The sequence below is a fragment of the Poecilia reticulata genome, linkage group LG16 (genome assembly GCF_000633615.1).
Source record: "Poecilia reticulata strain Guanapo linkage group LG16, Guppy_female_1.0+MT, whole genome shotgun sequence".
Classification (NCBI taxonomy): Eukaryota; Metazoa; Chordata; class Actinopteri; order Cyprinodontiformes; family Poeciliidae; genus Poecilia; species Poecilia reticulata.
In genome coordinates, this window is record NC_024346.1 from 5,320,534 (window position 1) to 5,343,407 (window position 22,874).

Below are 22,874 nucleotides of genomic sequence, written 5' to 3' on the forward strand. Positions count from 1 at the left end.
CCCCAAACCTTTCCCTGTGAGGGCCACATAACTTTTCCCTTCTCTGCTGGGGGCCGGAGTCAGATTGTAACAGAAAAAGTGTGACGATTGCAGGAGAGCCTAAATGTAAAAATGTATTGTTTTCCAGAAAGCACAATCAAATAACCCTCTCTGGGTTCTTTGCAGAAACAATCCAAGAAATAACACTATTTATTAAATAAATTCTGTATTTTCCGGACTATAAGCCGCAACCCCAAAGTTTTTTACAAAAAAACAGTAAACATACACACATAAGCCCCAGATATCTCTGCCGCTCCAGGTTTTCCACAATGATGCAGCAGCAGCAGCAGAGGGGGGCGGACAGCCAACATTTGTCATAACAGGTCAATTGAATATCACATTTATTACGGTTGTAAAAGAAAAAGTTGCCAAGTTTAGATTTAACGGAACTGATTACGGTAGTTTCCGAACGGTAACTGTAACAGTAAAAGTGCTGATTCTTCGTGTTGCTACAGCATGTGCTAAATAAAAATGGGCGCTTTCTTCTTCTTCTTTAGATTTCAATGGCAGTTTGCATTCATTATTGTTGCACTACTGCCATCTACTTTATCCTAATATCTATACCTCAAATTCTCATAATGATCCCAGTATTATTTAAAAACCGAAAAATCTTCTTTTTCCCCTCAATGCTATTTATCTGATCAACAACACTCTCAAATTTCAATTCCCTATTAAAACCTAATTCCGTTTTAATGGGCACTTTCTTCTTTTATTTCCAATTTTGACTTCTAATGATTCACTTCCAGCTAAAGAGCCCCCTGGTGGTTGAAGAAAAATGAACCAGAATAAGAATAAGCCACATGTTTCAAAGCTTAGAAAAAAAGTAGCGGCTTATAGTCCGGAAAATACAATATATGAAAAAAAAATCTAAATGCTCTCTGGTATTGTTCAGGGGGCCGGACCAAGTGTGGAGGCGAGCCGGATCTGGCCCGCGGGCCGTAGTTTGGGGACCACAGTTGTAAAGGATAACGTGACGGAATATGCAGAAATGTCAAATGTCAAATTTATGTTTATAGCACTTTTAGAAGCAGGTTTAAAACTGCACCAAAGTGCTGATCACAAACGACAGCACAAAAGAGTAAGTTGATGAAAAGAGAAAAAATATTACAAAAAAAAAAGTAGATAAAATACGTATTTTTAAATACTTAATAAAAGTATTATTTATCAATTTTATTATCATTGTCATTTCAACCCAAGGTAATTTTGTTTCCATGAATAAACAATTTTGGACCCCCATAGGCTACTTAACCATAATACCTCAGTTTTTTTCACATTGAAATGTTTTGAGAAGTGAAAAAGTTTAGATCTTGTGTAATTGAAATGAATTATGACTAAGATTTTCATCGACTTGTGTTCTGAAGCTTGTTTTTGTGAAAAATAATAGAGCGCAGCCTGTAATCAAACCCAAAAATTATAATGCGCTGATGGGTCATATGAAGAGTGTTTCTGTTTGAAGAACAGATAATCACCACTTGTTCTGAACTCCACCAAGAAATTAAAAACTACTGAATGTACCACAATCATCATATCTTCATCAGCCCTTAAAAGCATCGGGTCGGATTCAACCGAAGCCAAAAAGTGCTTGTAATGTGTCCGCCTTTCTTCTTGCTGCTAACCACAAGCTTTGAATATGCTTTTCAGAGTAGTCACCTTCATTTGCCTGTTTGCAAACCTGCTCCAGCCCGAGCTGCTCCTGCCTCTCCTGGCTTTCTTTTGATTGTTGAGATTATACGGATGGTACAATGACGTCCATCGTCACTCTCTGGCTTTTAGCCTCTTCAGTTTGTGTCCCCCCACCTCCACTCATATTGACCATGTTGCACGTTATAAATCAACCCAGAGTGGGGCTACCTTGCAAGTACCCTAATGAAAGCTCATTTATAAAGTGGCTAAATGGTTCTGACAAAAGTCCTAATGAGGAAATCAATAGTTCAATGATTGTTACTCTGCGTATACTAATACGTTTTGCTTGTAGTGCTTTAAATCCAACTAAGAGAAAGCCATTTTTTACTGTTGAGTCCTGCATGTCTGGACTGTTGTGGATTTTTTGGAGATAATGTACATCAAACGTATGTCAAAAGATAACAAAGGTAGCATTAAAAATGTTTTATGGAGTGGAGTAAGTTGTGTATAAGAAAATAAATATCTGACATTTGATCGGTGCATGAGAAAGCATCATGCAGACAGATGGTGGCTCACCCCTGCAAGGTCATTGATCATCAGCATTAGCAGCTGGGAGTGTGTGCTGCAGGAAGCCCGGGGTGCAGCACCCCAGTCCTCTGTTAATTGCTGGAGCAGGTAGATTAAACTCTCATGCTCCACCCTGTGCCTCATTGTTGGGCCTGCATCTCTAGGTTTGCATAATGTGTCCCGTCAAAGGCCCCCTTAACCACAGATTATCATTATGATTAATTACTGAAACACATTATGCATCCTATAGAACGATGAGTCGGTGGTTTAAAGGTGCAAATCCAGATATGTTTAAAGTTGGAGTCGAACGTTGATGGGCCGGTATGTATTTGTCTTCATATATAGTTGACTGGAGACAGTAAAGTGCATAAGGTTGAGATTTTGATGTGAAGAAAACACCCCCATGTTTCCGCTTACCCTTTATTCTTGGTCCCTTTACAGTTCCTGCTTCTTTTCTTTTTTTCAGAACAAAGAATAAGCTGTGGTACTTTGAGTTCGGCACTTCGGAGACGTTTTCGGCCACGTGTAAGAAGCTCCATGACTTCTTGGAGGTGGAGGTAAATCAAACTAGGAACAAAAGCAAAGAAAAACATCATAAAAGTGCCTGCTTTTATCTTCCTTTTTTATGAACTCTCTGAATTGAAAAACTAATCTTTTCTCTGCATTAATGGGAATATTAAACTGGCCTTAAGGTAAGAATGATTGCACAGCTAAAGAATATTCTGGTCATCCTCTTTTCCATAAATATGCTAGTTTCAGCTTCAGAAAATGTGTTGACGTGTGAGGGCTATCTCTGCAACTCCCCGCCTGCTTTTCATAGATCCCCAGTTCAACACTCGGGTAATTAGCCCAACGTGACCCTGCTGTGTGCGATATTGAGTGATAATGAAGCCGGTGTCTATACAATTCATCTTCCATCTTCACAGAGCTATCCACACAGTGTAGAGGTCTTCATCAATTAGCGCTCTATAAGTAACTGCAATACTATTGAGCTGCAAGTAAGTAGATGAGCTGATCAGATGTGTTAAAATCCACTCTGCTTTTTAGACTTAGCAGAGGACACTTACAATGGTCTTTTCTTAGCTTAATTTATGTAACACTTTTCTAGCTATCCTGACCACTCAAAGCACTTTACCGTACAGCCACATTAGTTATCCGGTACCTAATGTATAGCTACCTCTAAGAGTAGGTTAGCATAACCAGAAAAACCTGTGAATGCTAACCGTAGTAAGCTAATACTTACATTAGCAAGTTAAGTGGTTAACACAGTTGTTAGCTTGGTGAATGCTAGTGAGGTTTGTCAGCATTGCTAAAGTTTTGAAGCGCCATGATAACAAACTGTGGACGTCAGTGTCACATAACAGGAATTATAAAGAGTCGTACTTGGCAGCCACTGAAACGATTTGATCGACAGCTGATCACGTTCATTGATTGGCTCGTGATTTACGCCACTGAAAACTACAAAAAAAACAACATTTAGTTCTATTATGAGAATAATCAGGAGCAGCGCAGGAACACATGCGCTAACTTTTTCAGCAGAATGACCGTGAATTAGCAGCGCTGCTAGCAGCTAACCGCTCTGACATGTAGACAGTAATAAAGAAGAGAGAAACCGTCCCGCTGTGGTCAGTTTTCTGACGGAGCTGCTGTTTGCATCGACTGTGTGAAACACCGGAACTACTTAGTATTAACTTGTGATGTGAATTTAATTTTTTTCATTTGGATAAAAAAATAATAATGATGTTTATGCATGGCTATTGGTTTACATTGTTTAAAAAATAAAGGGCTGGAATGTAATTATAGTGAAATAATCAGCTGACTTGAACCTTTATCATTGTGTTTGGGCCAGCAATGGATTTCTATAGAACCGAACCGCACATTAACCGGTTAGAGCGCGACTTGCTGGCGGAAAAGCACCAATAGTTACTCATTAGCTTCCTAAAGTTAGCACTAGTTATCTCACTCTTCTGGGTGTTAGCATGTTGGCATTAGCATTAGCATTCCTAAACACTGGACGAACTTTGTGATTCTCTGTTTCTCCCAACTGTAAAATAAATATACTGTATCTAATTTACAATATGTCATGTTAGATCAAACTTTATCTATATCTGCCACTTTTCACAAGTGGAAAAAACATTTACACCAGTAAGAAACATTTTCCTTATTGCTCTATTGATAAGAAGTTCCCCTCATCTTCCCCTCCGTTTTCCTTCTCGTCTGTAACAGTGTGATGGCGTCACCCTGGACCTCAGCAGTATCTCCTTAGAAGGCATTGCTGTCCTCAACATTCCCAGCATGCATGGCGGCTCCAATCTTTGGGGCGAGAGCAAGAAGAGGCGAGGTCAGCGCAAGGCCGGGAAGAAGAGTCAAGAAAAACGGACACCAGTGGTCGACCCCAAAGAGCTCATGTTTGCTGTCCAAGGTAGCTTTTCAACATCATACATTTATTTGTCTCAGAGGTTTCTAAGTTAAATTCTGCAAATAAAAAGCTCACTGTGGCACAAAATCACACGCTAATCTGGAAAAATAAAAGTCTCTGCCACTTATTTTTGTGGTAGAGGAGCTGCTCGTCTTTTCCCAGAATCCTCCTTCAGACTCGGTCAGTTTGTGTCCTTGCTCCTTTCCAATAGATCAAAGACTAAACTTTTAGCTAAACTTTTCCATTGTGCATTAATATTTCACCCATGACAAGTTGAATCACAGCCAGCAGGTTTTGTTTGCAAAGAAAAGGTACAATCATGTCACTGTGTGGAACTGTCACTTGGGTATTAATGGCCTGTGTAGGCGGCAGTGGACAGGCGCAGCTAATGGGAGCGGACTGAGTAAGGTGTTGGGCAAACCCTTGAATCCATTTACGTCAAAAGGAAACCCATCAACCATAACATATGAATGAACAAAACAGAATGAGTCAGCCACTCCGTGGTCGACGGAGAAATGGCTGCAGTCGCCAAAGGGAGTTATTGGGGAAGAGATGAGTAGGAATTTATGTATTTTATTGCAAAAACACAAAATCTTACCAAGTATTTGTGGTCTGGTTTCTAGAGCTGTGATCTCATGGAAAATGCCTCAATTCAAGCAAGATTTGAATTCAGTTCATTTAAATTCAAAAGTGAAGTCAAACATTTGCGCATGGTGACTTTAAAGCTCATTATAAACTTTAAACTTCAACATATTTCCTTCTAAAAGCTCATTCCTACGTCTGTCCTCATCCGTATTCTGGGTGCCTAACCCAGAATTTTAACTTTTCCACCTTTGGATTATGTGTGGACATTTTCCCATCCTGTCCAATACAAGGAGAGAATGATGATATCCAACTCTAGTTTCAAAATTAAAAAAAATGAAGTTTGACTGATTTCTCAGCAGGATTTTGACTTAAATTATGTCCTGGCTTCTGGAACAGGTAACAAATTGATCTCTTACTTCTTATCTCTTATTACAACCATTTTAACATTTTCCTTCTTTTACTCTTTGGTTTAAATGTGAGTTTTATTACTGTGTAAATCATATTTGATGGGCAGTTACTGAACATACTGATCATAAAATTTAAATTTATGGTCAAGCAGAGAGGAGGAGATTAAAAAGTGCTTAATACTAAAAAGATAGGGATGAACTGTTTATTCTAGTGCTTTATCAGTGGAACAAATCCTGCATATAATCCCAGAGTTCATACATTTGATTCATTTTTCCACCACTCATCATTTCTGGAGGTTTTTCTTTTTAATTTACCAGTTTAACACAGTTTAACAAACAGGTTGTTTGTCTTGTGTTCATGTCTGACTGCTGTGTGAAAGTGATGTGCAGTGTGTTGCGAAGGCTCCCTGCTGTGCTGGGTGTGTCTGGTTGTGGATGTTAAAATCAGCGCTGACGAGCCGCCGTGGCTCTGCAAACATGGCTGCAGGTGATCCCCAGTGAGACTTCACCGGTCCGAACATGATTGGTAGAGAAACTGATCTCTGTGAAGACGCCTACGAACCTTTACTCTCATGCTTTGGTTTGTTTTCTGTTGAGTTTTTGGATTATTGTCTTTTATTTCTCTGGTGATATTGTGCCTTCAGAGCTCGATAAAATGTGTGCATTTCAGCAAATGGCAACAAGCAGCTTACAGAAAAATATAAAATGCTCTAAATCATCGCAGAAACTGATGAAGCAGGAAACAATGTAGAGGGCTATTTATAACCTTGGAGTTTTTCCACTTTTTGTGCCAAAAAATGTATTTTAATGAGATTTTAAATGATATATCAACACAAGTTGGGAATTTGGAGCCGTTTCAGCTCTAAATCCTTTACAAGTAAAAATCTGAAAAGTGTGGCTTGTGTTTGGAATACACCAGGATCAAAACTTCTCTTTAAATCAACTTTAGCTACAATTATAGCTGCTAGTTTTTGGCTAGGTTTCTACACAGTTTTGCACATGTAGATCATCTGTTTTTTCAGGTAAATGTAACAATTTAAAGCAGGGGTGTCAAACTCCTGTCCTCCAGGGCCGCTGTCCTGCAGATTTTAGATGTGCCACAGGTACAAAACACTGGAATGAAATGGCTTAATCACCTCCTTCTTGCGTAGATAAGTTCTCCAGCGCCTTGCTAACGACCTAATTATTCAGGTGTGGTGCAGCAGAGGCACATCTAGTTGCAGGACAGCGGCGCGTGAGGACTGGAGTTTGACGCCTGTGATGTAAAGCTTCTGTTTTAGTCTAATCTGACCTTCTTCCAGATGTTTTCTCTCATGTTTTGTGGCAAACGGCTAAAAGTCTGAAAATTAAATATTCTTTCAATTGTTTAACCTCTAAATCCCAATTAAAATACATTAAAGACAAAATATGACAAACATTTAGGCGTTTGATCAGTTTTTCAAGGCACTCTACCTGTAATTCGTGAGTAGTAGGGCTAATTTTTCATCTAGCGCTAATGCTAACTTTGGAAACACTTGGCACACTTGGCTTCATCACAAAAATTCAAAAGCACGTATTAACTCGGCTGTTTTGTAAACTTTCAGTTAAATTCGAACAGATAAAAATTAAAAACATGAAAAAATACCCAGTTGACATGTCATTTTACATCGTGTTCGAGAAGAAGAAACACGATCTTATGATTTTTTTTCTGCCCTTCTCAGATTCATCAACCCACAAACATTTAAATCTCCAGATAAACTGTAATTATTTCCACATTTTATGACACTTAAATCTCACATTGTCATCGTTTCATGTATAATTTGTGCATCAAGGATTCATCAAACATGTAGGTTATTAATGTATAAATTAAATTTGTGCTCAATGTTTGTAGACTCTAAAACGCAGATATAATTTGACCTGGAGTTAGCGCGTTAGCATTAGCTTCCATGCATTAGCAGACAAAGTGTTAGGCTGCTTCTTCTTTATTTAATATGTTTGTTTGTTTTTTTTTCTGTAAGTTTGATCAGTTCAAGGCCAAACCTGCAACAATGAACACTCCATTAAATCTTGAATAAAAATCAATCGTTGCAGCGTTGGAGGAGTCCGAACCTGGGAAGGCTCTTAGCGTGAGCGAGGAGTGTGTGTATTTGTTCAAAGCTGCGTTTGCTTCGCCCTGTCTGAGTCTATTGATGTGTGTGTTTATACACTTGTGCTTCATATGTGAGAATGGATGCCCTTGTGGAAGGTGCCCTCAAGGAGAGCGGCCTAACTTGTCAGATCAAGAGAACGCCATATTTATAGGTAAACAAAGGAGCGGCTCGGCCCACGGGGGCCCCGCCGAGCGCCATCCACAGATCAAACTGTAGGGAGGGATTTTATCTGGTGAAACCGTGTGTGTGTGTGTGTGTGTGCGCGCGAGTGTGTGTGTGTGGATTGGCGACTGGTGGGTGGCTAAAAATAAATAAATAAATAAATAAAACGTGACCTTTCGTGTGCTGTTAAATCGTCCCGCTGGTGACGCCAGGAGACAAGCCCCTCAGGTGGAAGGGAATGGCTGCAGAGTGAATTATTTAGAATGGGACTGAGGTTTCGCGAAAAGGGAGGGAGGGCTCATGTGTGGGTGGAAGGGGGTTGACGTCGAGGACTGATCCCCCCTGACAACCCTCACGAAGCTTTCGTCGGAGGATCGCCCCCCTCCCTCCCCATCCCGCCACTCCTCTTTAGTTTTACGTTCAGCTGATCTGGTCCAGCGCCGCTCCGCCGCTGCCCCCAGCCCGTCGCTCCGCATGTGTCGGAGCCGCCCGCCACCGACAAGAACGCCGTCTCTACTCTCACCAACTCTGTTTTACTTTTGCCCATGAAGACATTCAGGAATTGAATGAAGCATATAATGTAAGATCTGATCACATTTGTATTCAGCAAATGTTAAAAAAACAAAAAAGAAGAACAACAAAAAAACATTTCTTATTTATTAAAAGGGAAAAAGGCAAAACAACACTGCAAAAGCACAAAATAATCTGGTACAAATATCTTAGTTCACTTAAAATAAGACAAATAACTACAAATAACTTCTAAGCAAGATGTAGGTACTTGTTTCAAGTTAGTAATTCCTTAATATTGGTTAAAAAGTACTGGCAGATTATTTTCCTTATTTCACAATCGTTACCTAGCAACGCCAGCCAAGCCCAGTCCGTTGCCTAGCAACCCAGTTCTAGTTCCACTGGCAGATTATTTCTCGTATAGCAAAGCATTTCCCATGTTATAAGCTATTTTTTTTCTGCCAATGAAACAAGTACTTTTTCATAAATATCTTGCTAAAAATTTACTTTTAAGTTATTTTTGTCTTATTTTAAGCGTAAATAAAAAGATATTTGCACTAGAAACCAGACCAAACATACTTGGTAAGATGTTGTATTTTGGCAGTGAATCTAACAAGGTTCTACGTGAAAAAGTAATTGGAGTTTTTATCATGTCGTAGTCCACGTTGTTTTGGATCTATTTAATTTGGCCTGATTACTGCCTGACCTGTGGAGTCGAGAGACATCTTAAAGGGGCAGTACTCTGTGTTTCCCAGGCACATAATGCCATTTTATAGCACAATCAAGTAGCTATGTTACCTTCAGATGTTATAAAGTGCTTTATGTCACAAATGTGGCTTAAAAGAAAATTTACTTTGTAATTTAACACCTTGAAGTTAGGTCTGTGTCTCTTTAAAAACTTTCTGAAGGTCCACATTCAGGCATGAAGTTATCGTAACATGCCTCCTATATTAACCCTCTAACAGTGTTTTCACCAGCGTTCCACTGAGAAGTGGCTCCTATAATGAGCTCAGCAGATGCACAGCTCCACCAGGTGTTTGCTAATTGCTGCTGGCTAGTCTGAAGGAGCTGAGTGGAGAGGTGCAAACCTGTCTGACAACATGAAGTAAAAGAAGCTAAAACATTTAAAAACACAAGTCATGCACTGATCTAACAGAAATTTAAGAACAGATGAAAAGAAAAGTCTTTGCGATGTTTGACATCTATCAGTCTGAGACTTTGGGAGCTTATTGGGGAAAAGATCAGAACTGGGCCGTTCAGACTGCCACGAAAAAGCAGATAACATTTGGGAGGAAGGAAAAGCAGATTTGGGTCAAATGTGCGTGTTTTGTGAACGTATGGTGATGCTTTCCATCCTCCGCTTTGAGTTTGAGGATCGGCCGTAAAGCCCAGAGCCAGGAGGTCAACCTGCCGTGGACTGTGTGTACACAAACTCTTCCACTCTGACCCTAGAAAGCTCCGGATTCACCGCTGCACACTCGGATCAGGGCAGACGCCTGTCCATCACCATGGTGACAGCTGGACACCGGAGCTCGGCAGCGGCATCAACATCTCACCCCGAGCAGCAACATCGGCTGCGACACTCCTCCAGGAAACCAACCCGACTCCCACGAACGCGACAGCCGCCGAGCTCCGCGGCGTGACAGCGAGCTGACGCTCTCACGCGCAAACTGCAAACGGCTCTTTGTTTCAATTAGTATCTGGATCCTCCCAGCAGCGTTGCAGCGGCTTCCTAATCTGTGGAGGGACGAGTCGACGGAGCGGGCCCCTGGAACAGATGGGCCCTGCGTGACGCTGAGCTTCCAGCAGGGTCAAAATCAATGCTCATAACTGAAAAACAGCACAGAAATTAATAATTATATTATCACAAGATTGCTCTGCATTGCCGGTGCAATCTAATTAATTGCTGTTTTGTTTGTAGCTTGTTGCCTCGTTTTCCTTTTTTCTTCTTTTTTCATGGGAAACTGTGAATGTTGCGCGTTTCGGAAGCACAAACCTGAAGTGAGGAACAACGACGTCTCTTTTATTCACCTGCTTCCTCTCTCGTCTTCATTGCTACATTCTCTGCTCTGTGTTTATTTGTAGAAAACAGTTTGCAGGATATTCCTATGACCTTTTTGAGCTCTTCCTTTTTCTGTGTCAGACCTGTCTGACCAGCTTCTGGAGGTGGTGGGGCTTGAAGGAGCCATGGAAATGGGTCAGATCTACACGGGCCTGAAGAGCGCCGGTAGACGGCTGGCCCAGTGCTCCTCTGTAACCATCAGGTCAGTATTTCACACACTCCACTTGCTAGAAACCTTGTAAAAAGCCTAAAATGAACAACTTTTATTTGTTATTAAAGTGATCCAATCGCAGTTTTTCAATCAAACCAAAGCCAGTTCACCAGTGGAAACTCTGGGCTCCAGAAAAATGTTTTGTTTTTGTCAGCAGTAACTCCGAGCAAGACTACATGAAAGAACCACTTTGACAGGAATTGGAGAATAACATTCAGAGTCCTGTGAGCGATGTGTTTATATTCCCAGTTACAGTAGAGAAAGTAAAGCAGTTGCTGACTTTCTGGTTTACTTTCGAGTGGAATATATCTGTTGACACATGGAAAATTGTTGGCACGCCTCATGTTGACCAAAAACCCACAATGGCCACTGAAATAACTTAAAACTGTCAATAGTAATAATAAAAATTTACTTAAAATTGAACAATAAAAATCTGAAATTGCTTTTGAATTTTGGTTCAAGCTAATAATTTAAGAAAACAAAATGTTTTTTGTTGTTTGTTTTTCTACACTAGTTTCAGAATTGTTTTTCTCAGAATTTTGGGAAAATTCTCAGAATTCAGAAGATCTCAGAATTCTGAGAAAAAGCCAAATATTTTTTGATTCAAAATTCTGAAGTCAGTATTTTGAGATTAAATTCAGATTTTTTTTAATTTTTACTTTAAATGCGTAATTCTGAGAAAATACTCAAAATTCTAAAATTTAAAGCCAGAATTCTGAGAAAAATTCAAAATTTTGAGATTAACCTCTTTTTTTTTACTTTGAACTCTGAATTCTAAACTGAAATTCAGCTTCTTCTTTTTCAGTGCCCCTAATCCTCTTCCTTATTTAAAACTGTGAAAGAAACACTAAGGTGGTTATAATGTAATTACTTTTCATATTATTTTACTTTGTGGTGTAAAAAGTAGACTTGTTATTGTTGTTTTTCACTGTTACTTGAGTATTTTCCTGGATGTTGAAGTAGTGATACTCTGGAGCTTTTGGATACTCTACCCACCTCTGTCAGATTTACTACATAAATTATGTGTTGATTTAAGAGCCTCTCTGGTGCAACGGGACTTTTTTACAGTGTTGTGTTTGTAACCTGCAGAACCACCAAGTCCCTACCGATGCAGATTGATGGTGAACCGTGGATGCAGACTCCCTGCACTGTAAGTCATGACATGCATTCACTGTTTCTAAAGCACAAGGGTTTCTCTGCGTTCCACCTAAATTAGTGGTGCTTCCCAAATAAACAGCAGCTTTTCCATCCTGTCGGAGGCGACTTCAACCCTTCCACCTGTGAAATACTTTTAAAAACATCTCAGTTTAGATGGAATCTCACTAATTATTAACAACAACAGCATGTATGCAAACACACCTCAGTTCCTCTGCATGATATATTTACACCATCGGTTCATTTGCATTTTGACGCCACATACAACATGTATCACTGACAACTAGCTCTGAAATAACCGTCATAAATGTAAATTGCTGCTTTATTTCCGGTGTTTGTTTCTGGTGGGAGTTTTGATTCCAGTCATTTCTATCAATGCTGTGATATTTTTAAAACTTCAACGTTGCATCTTTAATTCAAAATGACTTTATTTGAGCTCTTCCTTCTGATCCTCCCTTCCTTTTGTGGCCAGTGTCTTGCATCAAAAGGTTACCTTGTGCATCGTAAGGAAAATCAGAAGCGCTGAGTTCTTGTTTAACGATGAAAGTGAGTCTATAAAAGCCGGCAACGGCCACAAAGTCAGAGTTCAACTCTAATAAATGGCAGCTTCCCTTTGAAGGTGACGCGCCCCTTTAAATGCAGATGGAAGCTTCGCATTGAGACTCTAATGATGCCCACAACCCTGGATGGTTGACGCGAGTTGCTCCATCACAAATTTCATAAGATCATGTAGCATCCATCCCATCCATCCATTTTCTTACACCCTTGTCCCTCAGTGGGGTCGGGAGGGTTGCTGGTGCCTCTCCAGCTAACGTTTCGGGCGAGAGGCGGGTTCACCCTGGACAGGTCGCCAGTCTGTCGCAGGGCAACACAGAGAAACACAACCATGCACACACACACTCACACCTAGGACAATTTGGAGAGGCCAATTAACCTGACAGTCATGTTTTTGGACTGTGGGAGGAAACCGGAGTACCTGGAGAAAACCCACCCATGCACAGGGAGAACATGCAAACTCCATGCAGAAAGACCGGGGCCGGGAATCAAACCCAGAACCTTCTTGCTGCAAGGCAACAGCTCTACCAACTGCGCCACTGTGCAGCCAAGATCATGTAGCATCATTGCTAATTTAGACTTTGTTGGTCTGTGAAGCCAAAATTTTATTATAAATCATGATGCACATATGTTACCATTTGATGTCAGAGTCATGCATCCGAGCGATTCTCAAACTGTCGTATTAAAGCTCATAGATGTGCATTTATAAACCATTTGACAAGAACCCATATGGGAGATTGCTTCTGTCGGTGATGCATTGCTGAATTCAAATCTGCATGTAGATGACAGTGTATGAAATGAAGCATAGGTTGTTATATATCAAGATAAGTGATACGTTTAAAAGAAAAGTAGAAATTCACTCTGAAGTATTATTTCTCTGCTTCGAAAACATTGGAAGATCTTCTGCAAACTGGTGTGAATATTGATATTAAAATATTTGAGACTTTTGTTGCCAGTAAAGGTTTTAAACTTCTGAGTCAGACTGTGGGGAAAAATGGGAATGTGGCATTTTAGGCTGCAGATTCTTTTCCTGTGCAGAAGAGTGAAAGTTTGTCTGCTGAACTATATTTGGGTAAAATCCGGTATATATCAGGAGGTTTGTGTTTTTCTGCTGCAACAAATCTCTGCTTACACTGCCAACCAAAATTATACTTACAACTTACAACCCCCAGTTTTGTTTAATAATCCAAATTAAACAAAACTGGTGTCAAACATTTGTGCAGTAGAAATAATTGTTTGTGCTGCCATCATTTTAAAGGTGCCTTCAGAGGTCATCAAAGGTCAACCAGATCTCCACACATTTAGAAAACAAAACAAATTTGGTCATTCTGCAGCCGAGGTGTTGAGGGGATCCGTTTTGGTGGCCTTAGGATTGCATCTCTGCTTTTTGCGGATGATGTGAAGCGGCCGAGATGAGGCTCAGTGCCTCCAAATCCGAGGCCATGGTCTTGAGCCAGAAAAGGGTAGAGCGCCTTCTCCGGGTCAGGGGGGTCGTCCTGCCTCAAGTGGAGGAGTTTAAGTGTCTGGGGATCTTGTTCACGAATGAGGGAAGAAGGGAGCGGGAGATCGACAGGCGGATTGGGGCAGCGTCTGCCGTGAAGCGGGCGCTGTACCGGTCCGTCGTGGTGAAGAGAGAGCTGAGCCAAAAAGCGAAGCTCTCGATTTACCGGTCGATCTACGTTCCCACCCTCATCTATGGTCATGAGCTTTGGGTCATGACCGAAAGAACGAGATCACGGGTCCAAGCAGCCAAAATGGGTTTCCTCCGCAGGGTGGCTTGGCTCTCCCTTAGAGATAGGGTGAGAAGCTCGGTCATCCGGGAGGGACTCAGAGTAGAGCCGCTGCTCCTCCACCAGGAGCCAGTTGAGGCTCGGGCATCTGGTCAGGATGCCTCCTGGAYGCCTCCCTGGTGAGGTGTTCCGGGCACGTCCCACCGGGAGGAGGCCTCGGGGAAGACCCAGGACACRCTGGAGGGATTATGTCTCTCGGCTGGCCTGGGAACGCCTTGGGATTCCTGGAGGAGCTGGAAGAAGTGGCTGGGGAGAGGGAAGTCTGGGCCTCCCTTCTGAAGCTGCTGCCCCCGCGACCCGATGGATGGATGGATGGATGGATGGATGGATGGATGGATGGATGGATGGATGCTTTGTTGACAATTTGTTTTGTTAATGTGGAGCAGGCGGCAGGTTGAATTCGGTTTTTTATTTATGTATTTATTTTTTCAATCTTAAAATGATAGCGGCACAAAGTGTAACTTTTGCTGCACAAATGTAGCACAGTGTGACACTATATTTAGTTTCATTTTGTAAATGTGGACTGTGAAACATTTTTTAATGTCTGAAATGATTGCAGCACAAACAAAAGAATGTGCTGCACAAACAGCACATTTGATTGACACCTCATTTAGTTTGATTTTGTAAACTTGGACTTGCTGGTTGACCTTTGACCTGCTGGAATATTTAGTAATATCTTTGAAATGTTTGCAGCACCAGCAAAAAATTGTTTCTGCACAAACGTTGACACCAGTTTCGTTTAATTTGAAGAAGGTGGTGTGGAGGGAAACTTTGCTCAAGTCCTGTAAAAACCGTTTTATTTAAATCCCAGCACACATTCTCTCCAGTTTAAGCCAGACTGCACAGTTTTTGCGCTGCTATGTGACGTCTGCGTTCTTCTTCTGCAGTCGCTTTGGTGTCGTAAATCGCTGACACTGAAATCTGAAAAAAAATCAGATTGAGCATCCAGACCTGCTGCGTGAACGTAGATTTAAAATTAATTTCTGTGTTTTAGAGGCTCCCCAAACAATCTTCCTCTCCGTTTTCCTCTTCTTCCAGATTCAGATCGTCCATAAGAACCAGGCTCACATGCTGATGGGAGCGCCGCAAGGCCGCAGCTTCCTCTCTTCAATCCTCAGACGAACGCGCTCCGAAAGCAAAGACTAAACCGTCGTCGGATCCGAGTCGTTTCGAGCTCCTCCAGAAGCAGCTGTGGGAAAGTTTCATGAAGACCCAGTGGTCCAGCTGAGGAAGGGACGCCTGTTTGATAGCCCAGCGGCCGGTGGCGCGCTGTAGCTTCGGTTTGTGTTGCCTGCAGCATGAAGATGTCTCTGAGATTGAATCCAAAATAAGCTGTGATCGGAACAGAGTTTGATCTTCAGTGAGCTCCAAAAATACCCCAGTTATTTCTGGAAGTCCACCTCTGTTCTTGCTCTATTTTCTGTAAAAATTGATTTTATTTTTTTGCTGTTGTCCTCTGTGCCAATTTGAACAACCAAAAGAATAAATTATGCATTTACTAATTTAATATTTTTTGTTATTTATGCTTATTTTGTATGTATTTCTGGATTCACCTGATGCACGATGGAAAGTAGAAAAGGTTGCTGCTGTTTCAGATGATTGTAAGATGTAAAATCTGTACTTCACTCATGAATGCTTCAGATTAATTTGCATTATTTTCCTTATGACTTGTCCAGTTTTTATGCTGCTCTTTGAAGCACTTATTGGTTATTCATAAAACATGCATGCTCCTTTTTGCTATATGCTGGGAGATTTCTGAGAAGTTTCACCAATTCTGTGTACATTCGCTGTTGCATGAGAAAAAGCTACAGGGTTGAAAATATAGTGGACATTTTTAAATCTAGGCTTTGAAGCACTCATCTTTAGTTTTATCACTGAAATGGATGAATTTTGGTAGAAAAGTGCCATAAATTATAGAGCAAACACAGAAGCCAAGTGTGTAAAATCGCAACAACATGTTTGGTTTTCTTGGAAGCATGAATTAAACACCAAGGTCTCAAAATAAGATCATTTACTGTGTTTATAGTGCGATACGTTCGTACATACAACATTTACAGTTCTCCACAGGCTTTTTATTGTCTTTCATGCAAAAACACAAAATCCTACCAAGTATTATTGCTCTAGTTTCTAATACGAATACTTAGTACAGTTTAAATACGACCAAATTAACTCATAATTCTTTTAAGTCAGTGATTCCTTAATATTTCTTTTATAAATATTCCACTGGCAGATTATTTCACTTACAATATGACATTTTCACCAAGTTATAAGTGAAATATTCTGCCAGTGTATGTAAAACTGGGTTGCTAGGTAACGGCCTGGGCTTGGCTGGGGTTGCTAGGTAACGGGCTGGGGTTGCTAGGTAACGGCCTGGGCTTGGCTGGGGTTGCTAGGTAACGGGCTGGGGTTGCTAGGTAGCGGCCTGGGCTTGGCTGGGGTTGCTAGGTAGCTGCCTGGGCTTGGCTGGGGTTGCTAGGTAACGGTGCAATGCCCGTTGATTATGAGGTAAACGGTAGTAGACCTTTTTCATCAATGTTAAAGAAATTATTTACTCTAAACAATCTGCTATATCTTTCTGAAAAGTTACTTATAAGTTAGTTTTGTCTTATTTTAAGTTTAGTAAAAATATTTGCACTGGAAACTAAACCAAAAATACTTGGCATGATTTTGTGTTTCTGCCGTGTTTGGGCCGTTTAACCCTTAAAAGCACTCTTGTTGGCACTGGTAGTTGTTCATTTCTGCGTATTGCCTTCACTCGCACCTGAAGCATAAACTGTTGTGGATGTTTTGCTGATTTCCTGTAAGAGCAGTGTTTTCTAAAAATGCATGTTTTTCTGAGAATGACCGTTGGACTGGCTGTTCCTCTAAAAGTGCCATCCGTGATGTGGAGACCGAGATCCGGAGTCTCGCTACTTTCTTGTGCTCTGTAAAGTGCAGCATTTGTACAGTGAGGTTGTATTTTTGTACACAGTATGATTTATTTTTCCGCTTCCTGCTTCACTCTGGCTTTCTCGCTCTGTTGTTGTTGCCCACAAACAACTTACGTCTGCTAGCACTGACCGAGAAAAGCGATAGAAACAATTAAAGGCTTTAGCTGTTTGATACAGTCTTCTGTTTGTCTTGTATTTTGCAGTAAAAGTACAATTTCTACTCCTTTATGTTCTGCAAAACAATATGGCAATTCGATTGTTGATAGTTTACATTTTTATTTTGTAAAACCTTTTGGAGCTCTTGAGATAAAAATTGTTTCATTCAGGAGGAAGGCAGTGGAACTGGTTCAGAGTTCAATGGATCTAACAAATTACTCATAGAAAAGTTGAATTTTTGCACATTTTATGGAATATTTTAGCAAATACCTAAAATATTCTAAAGAAATATCTAGTCAGTGCAATGCTACGTAGCACACTACTGACTGGCGTTTGCACAGCAGCCAATCCAGGCGCACCGTTCATTTTAATGCACTGATTGGCTGTTCTGGTGCCAAATGGTTTCCACTGGACATTTTAATGCATATTAAGATACATTTGGTGTTTGAACTGTTAGATTAGCCAGTCACAGGCTTTTTCCGAGGGAGTCTTATAGATTTTAGATGTTCCTTGGTGGCTGTCCATACGCCATAAAACAAAGAGTTCTTAAAGCTGCAGCGTTTAACTTTGATACGAATAAATTTATTTACATATTTATTGAAACTGGCACTATGTCATCACAATATGGTACGAGACTGATCATGTGAAAAAAACCTGCCTTCTCCCAGTGCTAAGTAGAAACAACCAATAAGAGCCAGGAGGTGGGTCTTGGTGCTGTCAATCACCCTCTGTGTGGTGCTTCCCCCTCTGCTACTCTGTACAGCCTGTTATCATTGTTCAGGCTAGTTAGCATGAGGTCATAAATAGTTTTCCTTTAACCATAAGTTGATTTTCTGTCATTAGTGCATTTAGCAGCGAGAACATGAGGATGATTGACAGCGCTAAGACCCTCCTCCTGGCTCTGATTGGTTGTCTTCGGTCGGGAGTGGCGTATTTCTTCTGACGGCAATAATTGGTGTGAAAAGAGGCAGAGGAGATGAATGTTTTCAAATTATCTCGTATTTTACTGTCAACATCACTTTTAAGATAAAAGTTACAAACTGCACCTTTAACTTTTATAGGAGGCCATATTCAACTAAATATATAATAAAATGTGTCGAAATATGTCAAAATGCAGCACAGCTAGCATCAACAGGAAGATAGAAAAGCAGCAGCACAGCATAGTGTTTAATTTTTATTAATATTAACCATTATTATTTCTGGTTAGTTGGCATTAAATTAAAGAGGAGAATATCAAAAATACTGAAAACTGGTGATGAAACTTACATTTAAAAACTAAAAAATGTAACAGCTGCTGACCTTTGAAATCTGGTTTGATCTGGGCTGCAGGATTTCCCTTCAGGCGATAAAACGCAGCTTGGATTTTGATCATTGCGTCTTGTTTGTAAAACCCATCAGTCATTCCCAGGTGTCACAGACTTTATTGTTGTGTTTCTGGTCACTTTTGCTGTAATCCGCAACATCCCGGCCGCGTTTTCTCAGAGACATGAGCCGCTTCTGACCAGCCGGGTGGGCAGCAGCACTTGACCTGCGTCTCTCCGTGGTCGGTGGAGTTCAGCAGGAGTGGCACCGCGCTTCACTTCACATCAGCTTCACCTGCCTGGTAATGGATCCAAGATGGCAGCGGCGTGTCCGCTGCCGACACGTCCGTCTTTCAGTCAAGAGTTTCCCTCAGTGGTAAAGTTTACTTTCAGGGATTTCAGCCTCAAACTATTCTGGTGGTTCAACTGGAAGTTTACAGGCAAAATGAACTGAAATAAAATGTTTCTGTTAGATTGTTTTCAACGTCTGATCTTTGAATGTTGGGAGGTAAGGCAGTTATATATTAAATATTAATAATTTGTTTTAGTTCGTAGTGGAAACCAAGCAACACATTTCTTAAGTCAGTTCAAATAAGCATAAAAATAGAAATTAAATATATTTACCAACAGAAAAAAAAAGCCCTTATGGAAAAACTACAGTAAATTTTTCCTTTTGTTTTTAAAACACTGAATTAACTGTAGCATTTTTACAGGAAAATGTATATAAATAAAATATAAACATAAAATGTGTTGATGTACCAATATGTTAAAAATCCAGCACAGCTAGCATAAATAGGAAGATAGAAAATCCGCTGATATTTTTTGCATTTTGTTTGTCTCATCGAGGGCGACGATCAAAAACGCAAACTTGGTTCCGGGCGCCAGAAATTTGACTTTTTTCAGGAACATTTCTGACATTAACCTCAGACTTTCTAGTATTTCCCCAGAAAGTTAACAGGAGAGATATGGGTAAAATCTTAGCAAATTCAGCCATTTTTCTTGGAAATTTTCGACGTTTCACATTTTTTTGTTTGTTTTTTCTAGAAAACTTCTGACTTTCTGAGGTACTGTAATCCACGCCGTCGTGGATTAGACTAAAAACAGATTAAATGTTAAAAACCGTACTTTTATTCCTGCACAACATTATTACTGAAACAATAAATGGGAATAAAATGGTCCCGCTGAGTTCCTGGAGCAGCTTTTCCCGGTGACCTGAGCATCACTTCCAGGTCAGCGCCTCCTGAGTCTGCGGCGCTCTCCACAATGTATCCCTTTACAGGAGAGGGAAGCGCTGGCGCTACGGCGAGTCCCTCTGGAGGCTCTTCAAAACACCGTTACCATGGCCACGAACTGGACCCGGTAGAGCAGTGAGTGGCGTGTTTGCGTGTACGCACTGTATGTGAATGGAGCCCAGGAGGGATGGAAACTGTGAGTGAGACGAGAGGAGAGGTGCAGGATGTCTTGGTTTTGAAATATTATCCAACTCTGGAGCGAAGTTATTCCAGATAAACTGAAAAAAGGCCAAACTTACTTACTTACTTACTGCTGATACCGGAGCCGCGTACGCGCCGTTTGCCTGCCAGCAGCGATCTGATCCACTGAAAGGCTTTGACAGCCAATAGGAGGCGGAGGAGCGCGGCTCGTTTCCATGGGAGGCCCCGGGAGGCGATGCCAAGCCGCCAGGAAGAAGCCCAGTGCGCGGGGAGAGGCGCAGACAGTAGCCGGGGCTGGAGCCGATCCTGCCGGCCGCTGCGTGGCTTTCTGTGCGCGGATGAACACGACGCGAAGGGGAAAGGTGAGCAGATCTCCCCTCCGTCTCCTCCTGCTTTTTGGCGCTCCCTTTTCCTGCTCCCTGATCGATAACTTTACTTTCTATTAACACCGAATATTCGATTATTCTTTAGAGAAGCTGCGTTTTAGACAGAGACTGAAGCAGGAATGCAATTCACTTCTGTCTTTCTGCCTCTTTTATTTCCAGCGACGCTTTGCAGACCGGAGATCGTGGAGAATGGATGGAAATCACGACCAGCAAGTGCCTCACTGTAACTCTGCGGTGAGTAACCAGAACTCAAAAAGTTCATTTAAAACCAGCTCTTCTGTTCCAGCTGGCCCAAACTGCTCTGGTAGGAAATGCAGCTTTATCTTGATTTCAGCAGCTTTCAAATTAGATTTATGATTTTTGTTTCTTTTCAAACTTTTCACTCTTAAGAAATTATAAATTATGCATCTAACTGCGGTTGTGCAAGTAATTAAATGTGTATTTTTGTTTTAATTTCAGCTGTATATAAAAAAAAACTATTATTCACATTATTGTTTGCCTCTTTCTTTGTTCGACTTCTGCAATCTGTTAATCTAAACCTGGAATTTTGTTGAATTTATTTCCAAATGTTTGGGTATTCTCTTACAAATGAGTGTTTTCCAAAACAAACTCAAAGCTTTTGCGACAGAGAGACTGTGTTGGTCGCTGCAGCTTTGTTTAAGTCTGCTTGATGTGACGCTATTTGTTGAATTTTCATTTAAATTTCAGAGACATTTTGTACATAAGCGATGTTTAACCAATTTATTTATTGCTGAGACAATTTTAGGTGGAAAAGTTGTCCAGAAAATTACTTGAGAGTTGAGAATTTCCAGTAATATAATTGTTTTTAAATCAATAATCAAAAGATTTCTCCCTGTTGAGCAGCAGTGAGGCTTCAGTGAAGGACCAGTTCAGCTGCTTTTACTCAAAAAATAAATAAAAATCTCTTTTTCCCACCAGACGCTGCAGAAGAAGACATCTTGCCATGAGAGTCCAGCAGACGACAGAAAGAGAAAATTCATTAAGTCCGACCTGGCTCTGGACACTGAAGGTGGGTGCAGGACGGAGGGAGAAGTTAATTTCACGGCTTCTAAACATTTAGCAAAATTCAATTGGCTGGCGGCCACCTGCGCCGCCGCTAACTACAGAATCTCAATTACAGCACAGCGGCCTGTGATGATCCTCACAAGCCTCTGTCAGCGGTCAGACTCACAAATTGACTCGTTATTAGCTGCACACTCTGAGCTGCAGCCAGCCACAATGAACTCGGTTGTTTCTGACACTTTTTGTCTTTTTCTGCTTTTTGTGCCCTCAGAGCTTTTCCAGGACCTCCGTCAGCTGCAGGAGGCATGGCTGGCAGAAGGTGAGAGCTTCAGCCCTCAGGCAGGGAGGCAGGAGAGGTTGAGAGGTTGTGGTGGTGATGCAGTGAAGAGAAAGGAAGGAAGGAATCAGGCTGGAGTTGCATGCCTTGCGTCGCAGTCCAATTAAAAGCCTGTGTGGAAGAGGCACCTTGTGTGTCATGCATACATTAGAGACTGTGAGCGAGCGAGCGAGGGGTCTGGAGGGAGACCGAGGAGGCTCTACCCAGAGTGTCATCACAGATTACCAGGAGAAGGAGACGCTCACTGTCTCTCCTGCTTTTGGCAGCAGCCAACACGCTGCGCGCCAGCCGCCGCCGCCGCTGCAGCCCACCAGCTCTCCCTCTCTCTCTCTCTCTCTCTTCCTCTCTCTCTCTCTCTTTTTCTCTCCCCGTCGCTTCCTCTCAGCACTCGTCTCTTTATCTTCTACAGCTGTACTTTACTATCACCTTGTCTTCTTGAATTTCACGTCTTGGTGGCATAGAAAAAGAAAAAAATGGATCTATAATTTTTTTTCTCTCAAACTTCCCAAACAAACCCGTCTCTCAGAGAGGCCATAAGTTTTTTTTTGTTTGTTTTTTATCGTCTTTTTGCATATTTTTATTTTTTTTCTAATGGCAAGCCTGGCTCATGGTGGTCTAACTGAGACGGGATGCTTCAGGATTTAAGCGCGAGCGTCCTCTTTCCGTCGTGTCTGCAGCACCGAACTTTTGGTAAAAGATTTATTTCTATTTTGCATGTTGGACTTTAAGATGAAACCTGATAATTTTATCTCAGTTTTTGTCGTAGTTTGAGAAAAAGTTGAATTATGGAAAATGTTTTGCAAAATAAGAGTTGCTGTAGTTTCAGATTTACTCCAAAACTAAACTAAATGTATTTTTAAAAATATATAAATTTAGTGTAAAAATGCCACATTTCTAAACGGCATTTCTGCCATAAAATAACATAAAAAAGCACAAATATTTGAAAGATTACGGCGAACTGTGTAATGCCTTGTTTATTTTATCTAAATATTGTTTAAAAGTGTATTTAAGGTTCAAATGAATTATTAAAGTGTTTTAATTAAGAGTATAAAATAGAATACGGTTATATATTTATCACATTTTTGGTTAAAAACCTA

General features: G+C 41.0%; 2 protein-coding genes across 8 annotated transcripts in view; both read left to right on the forward strand.

Annotated features, from left to right (window-relative positions):
• dgkb (diacylglycerol kinase, beta) overlaps window positions 1-15,718 on the forward strand; it is a 71,166-nt gene extending 55,448 nt beyond the window's left edge. For 3 of the 4 annotated variants that reach the window (XM_008430939.2, XM_008430941.2, XM_008430940.2), the window contains 5 exons: window positions 2,696-2,786; window positions 4,456-4,651; window positions 10,582-10,702; window positions 11,801-11,861; window positions 15,250-15,718. In XM_008430939.2, the coding sequence (XP_008429161.1) occupies window positions 2,696-2,786; window positions 4,456-4,651; window positions 10,582-10,702; window positions 11,801-11,861; window positions 15,250-15,357 (577 nt within the window). In that variant the 3' untranslated portion in view covers window positions 15,358-15,718. The other variant, XM_017309705.1, reaches the window with a different exon arrangement.
• Window positions 15,719-20,146: 4,428 nt separating this feature from the next.
• The window catches only part of etv1 (ETS variant transcription factor 1), a 32,375-nt gene continuing 29,647 nt past the window's right edge, over window positions 20,147-22,874 (forward strand). For 3 of the 4 annotated variants that reach the window (XM_008430942.2, XM_008430943.2, XM_017309696.1), the window contains exons 1-4: window positions 20,147-20,393; window positions 20,577-20,651; window positions 21,357-21,447; window positions 21,712-21,759. In XM_008430942.2, the coding sequence (XP_008429164.1) occupies window positions 20,247-20,393; window positions 20,577-20,651; window positions 21,357-21,447; window positions 21,712-21,759 (361 nt within the window). In that variant the 5' untranslated portion in view covers window positions 20,147-20,246. Of the gene's footprint in view, window positions 20,394-20,576; window positions 20,652-21,356; window positions 21,448-21,711; window positions 21,760-21,857; window positions 22,468-22,874 lie in introns of those variants that run through there. The other variant, XM_008430944.2, reaches the window with a different exon arrangement.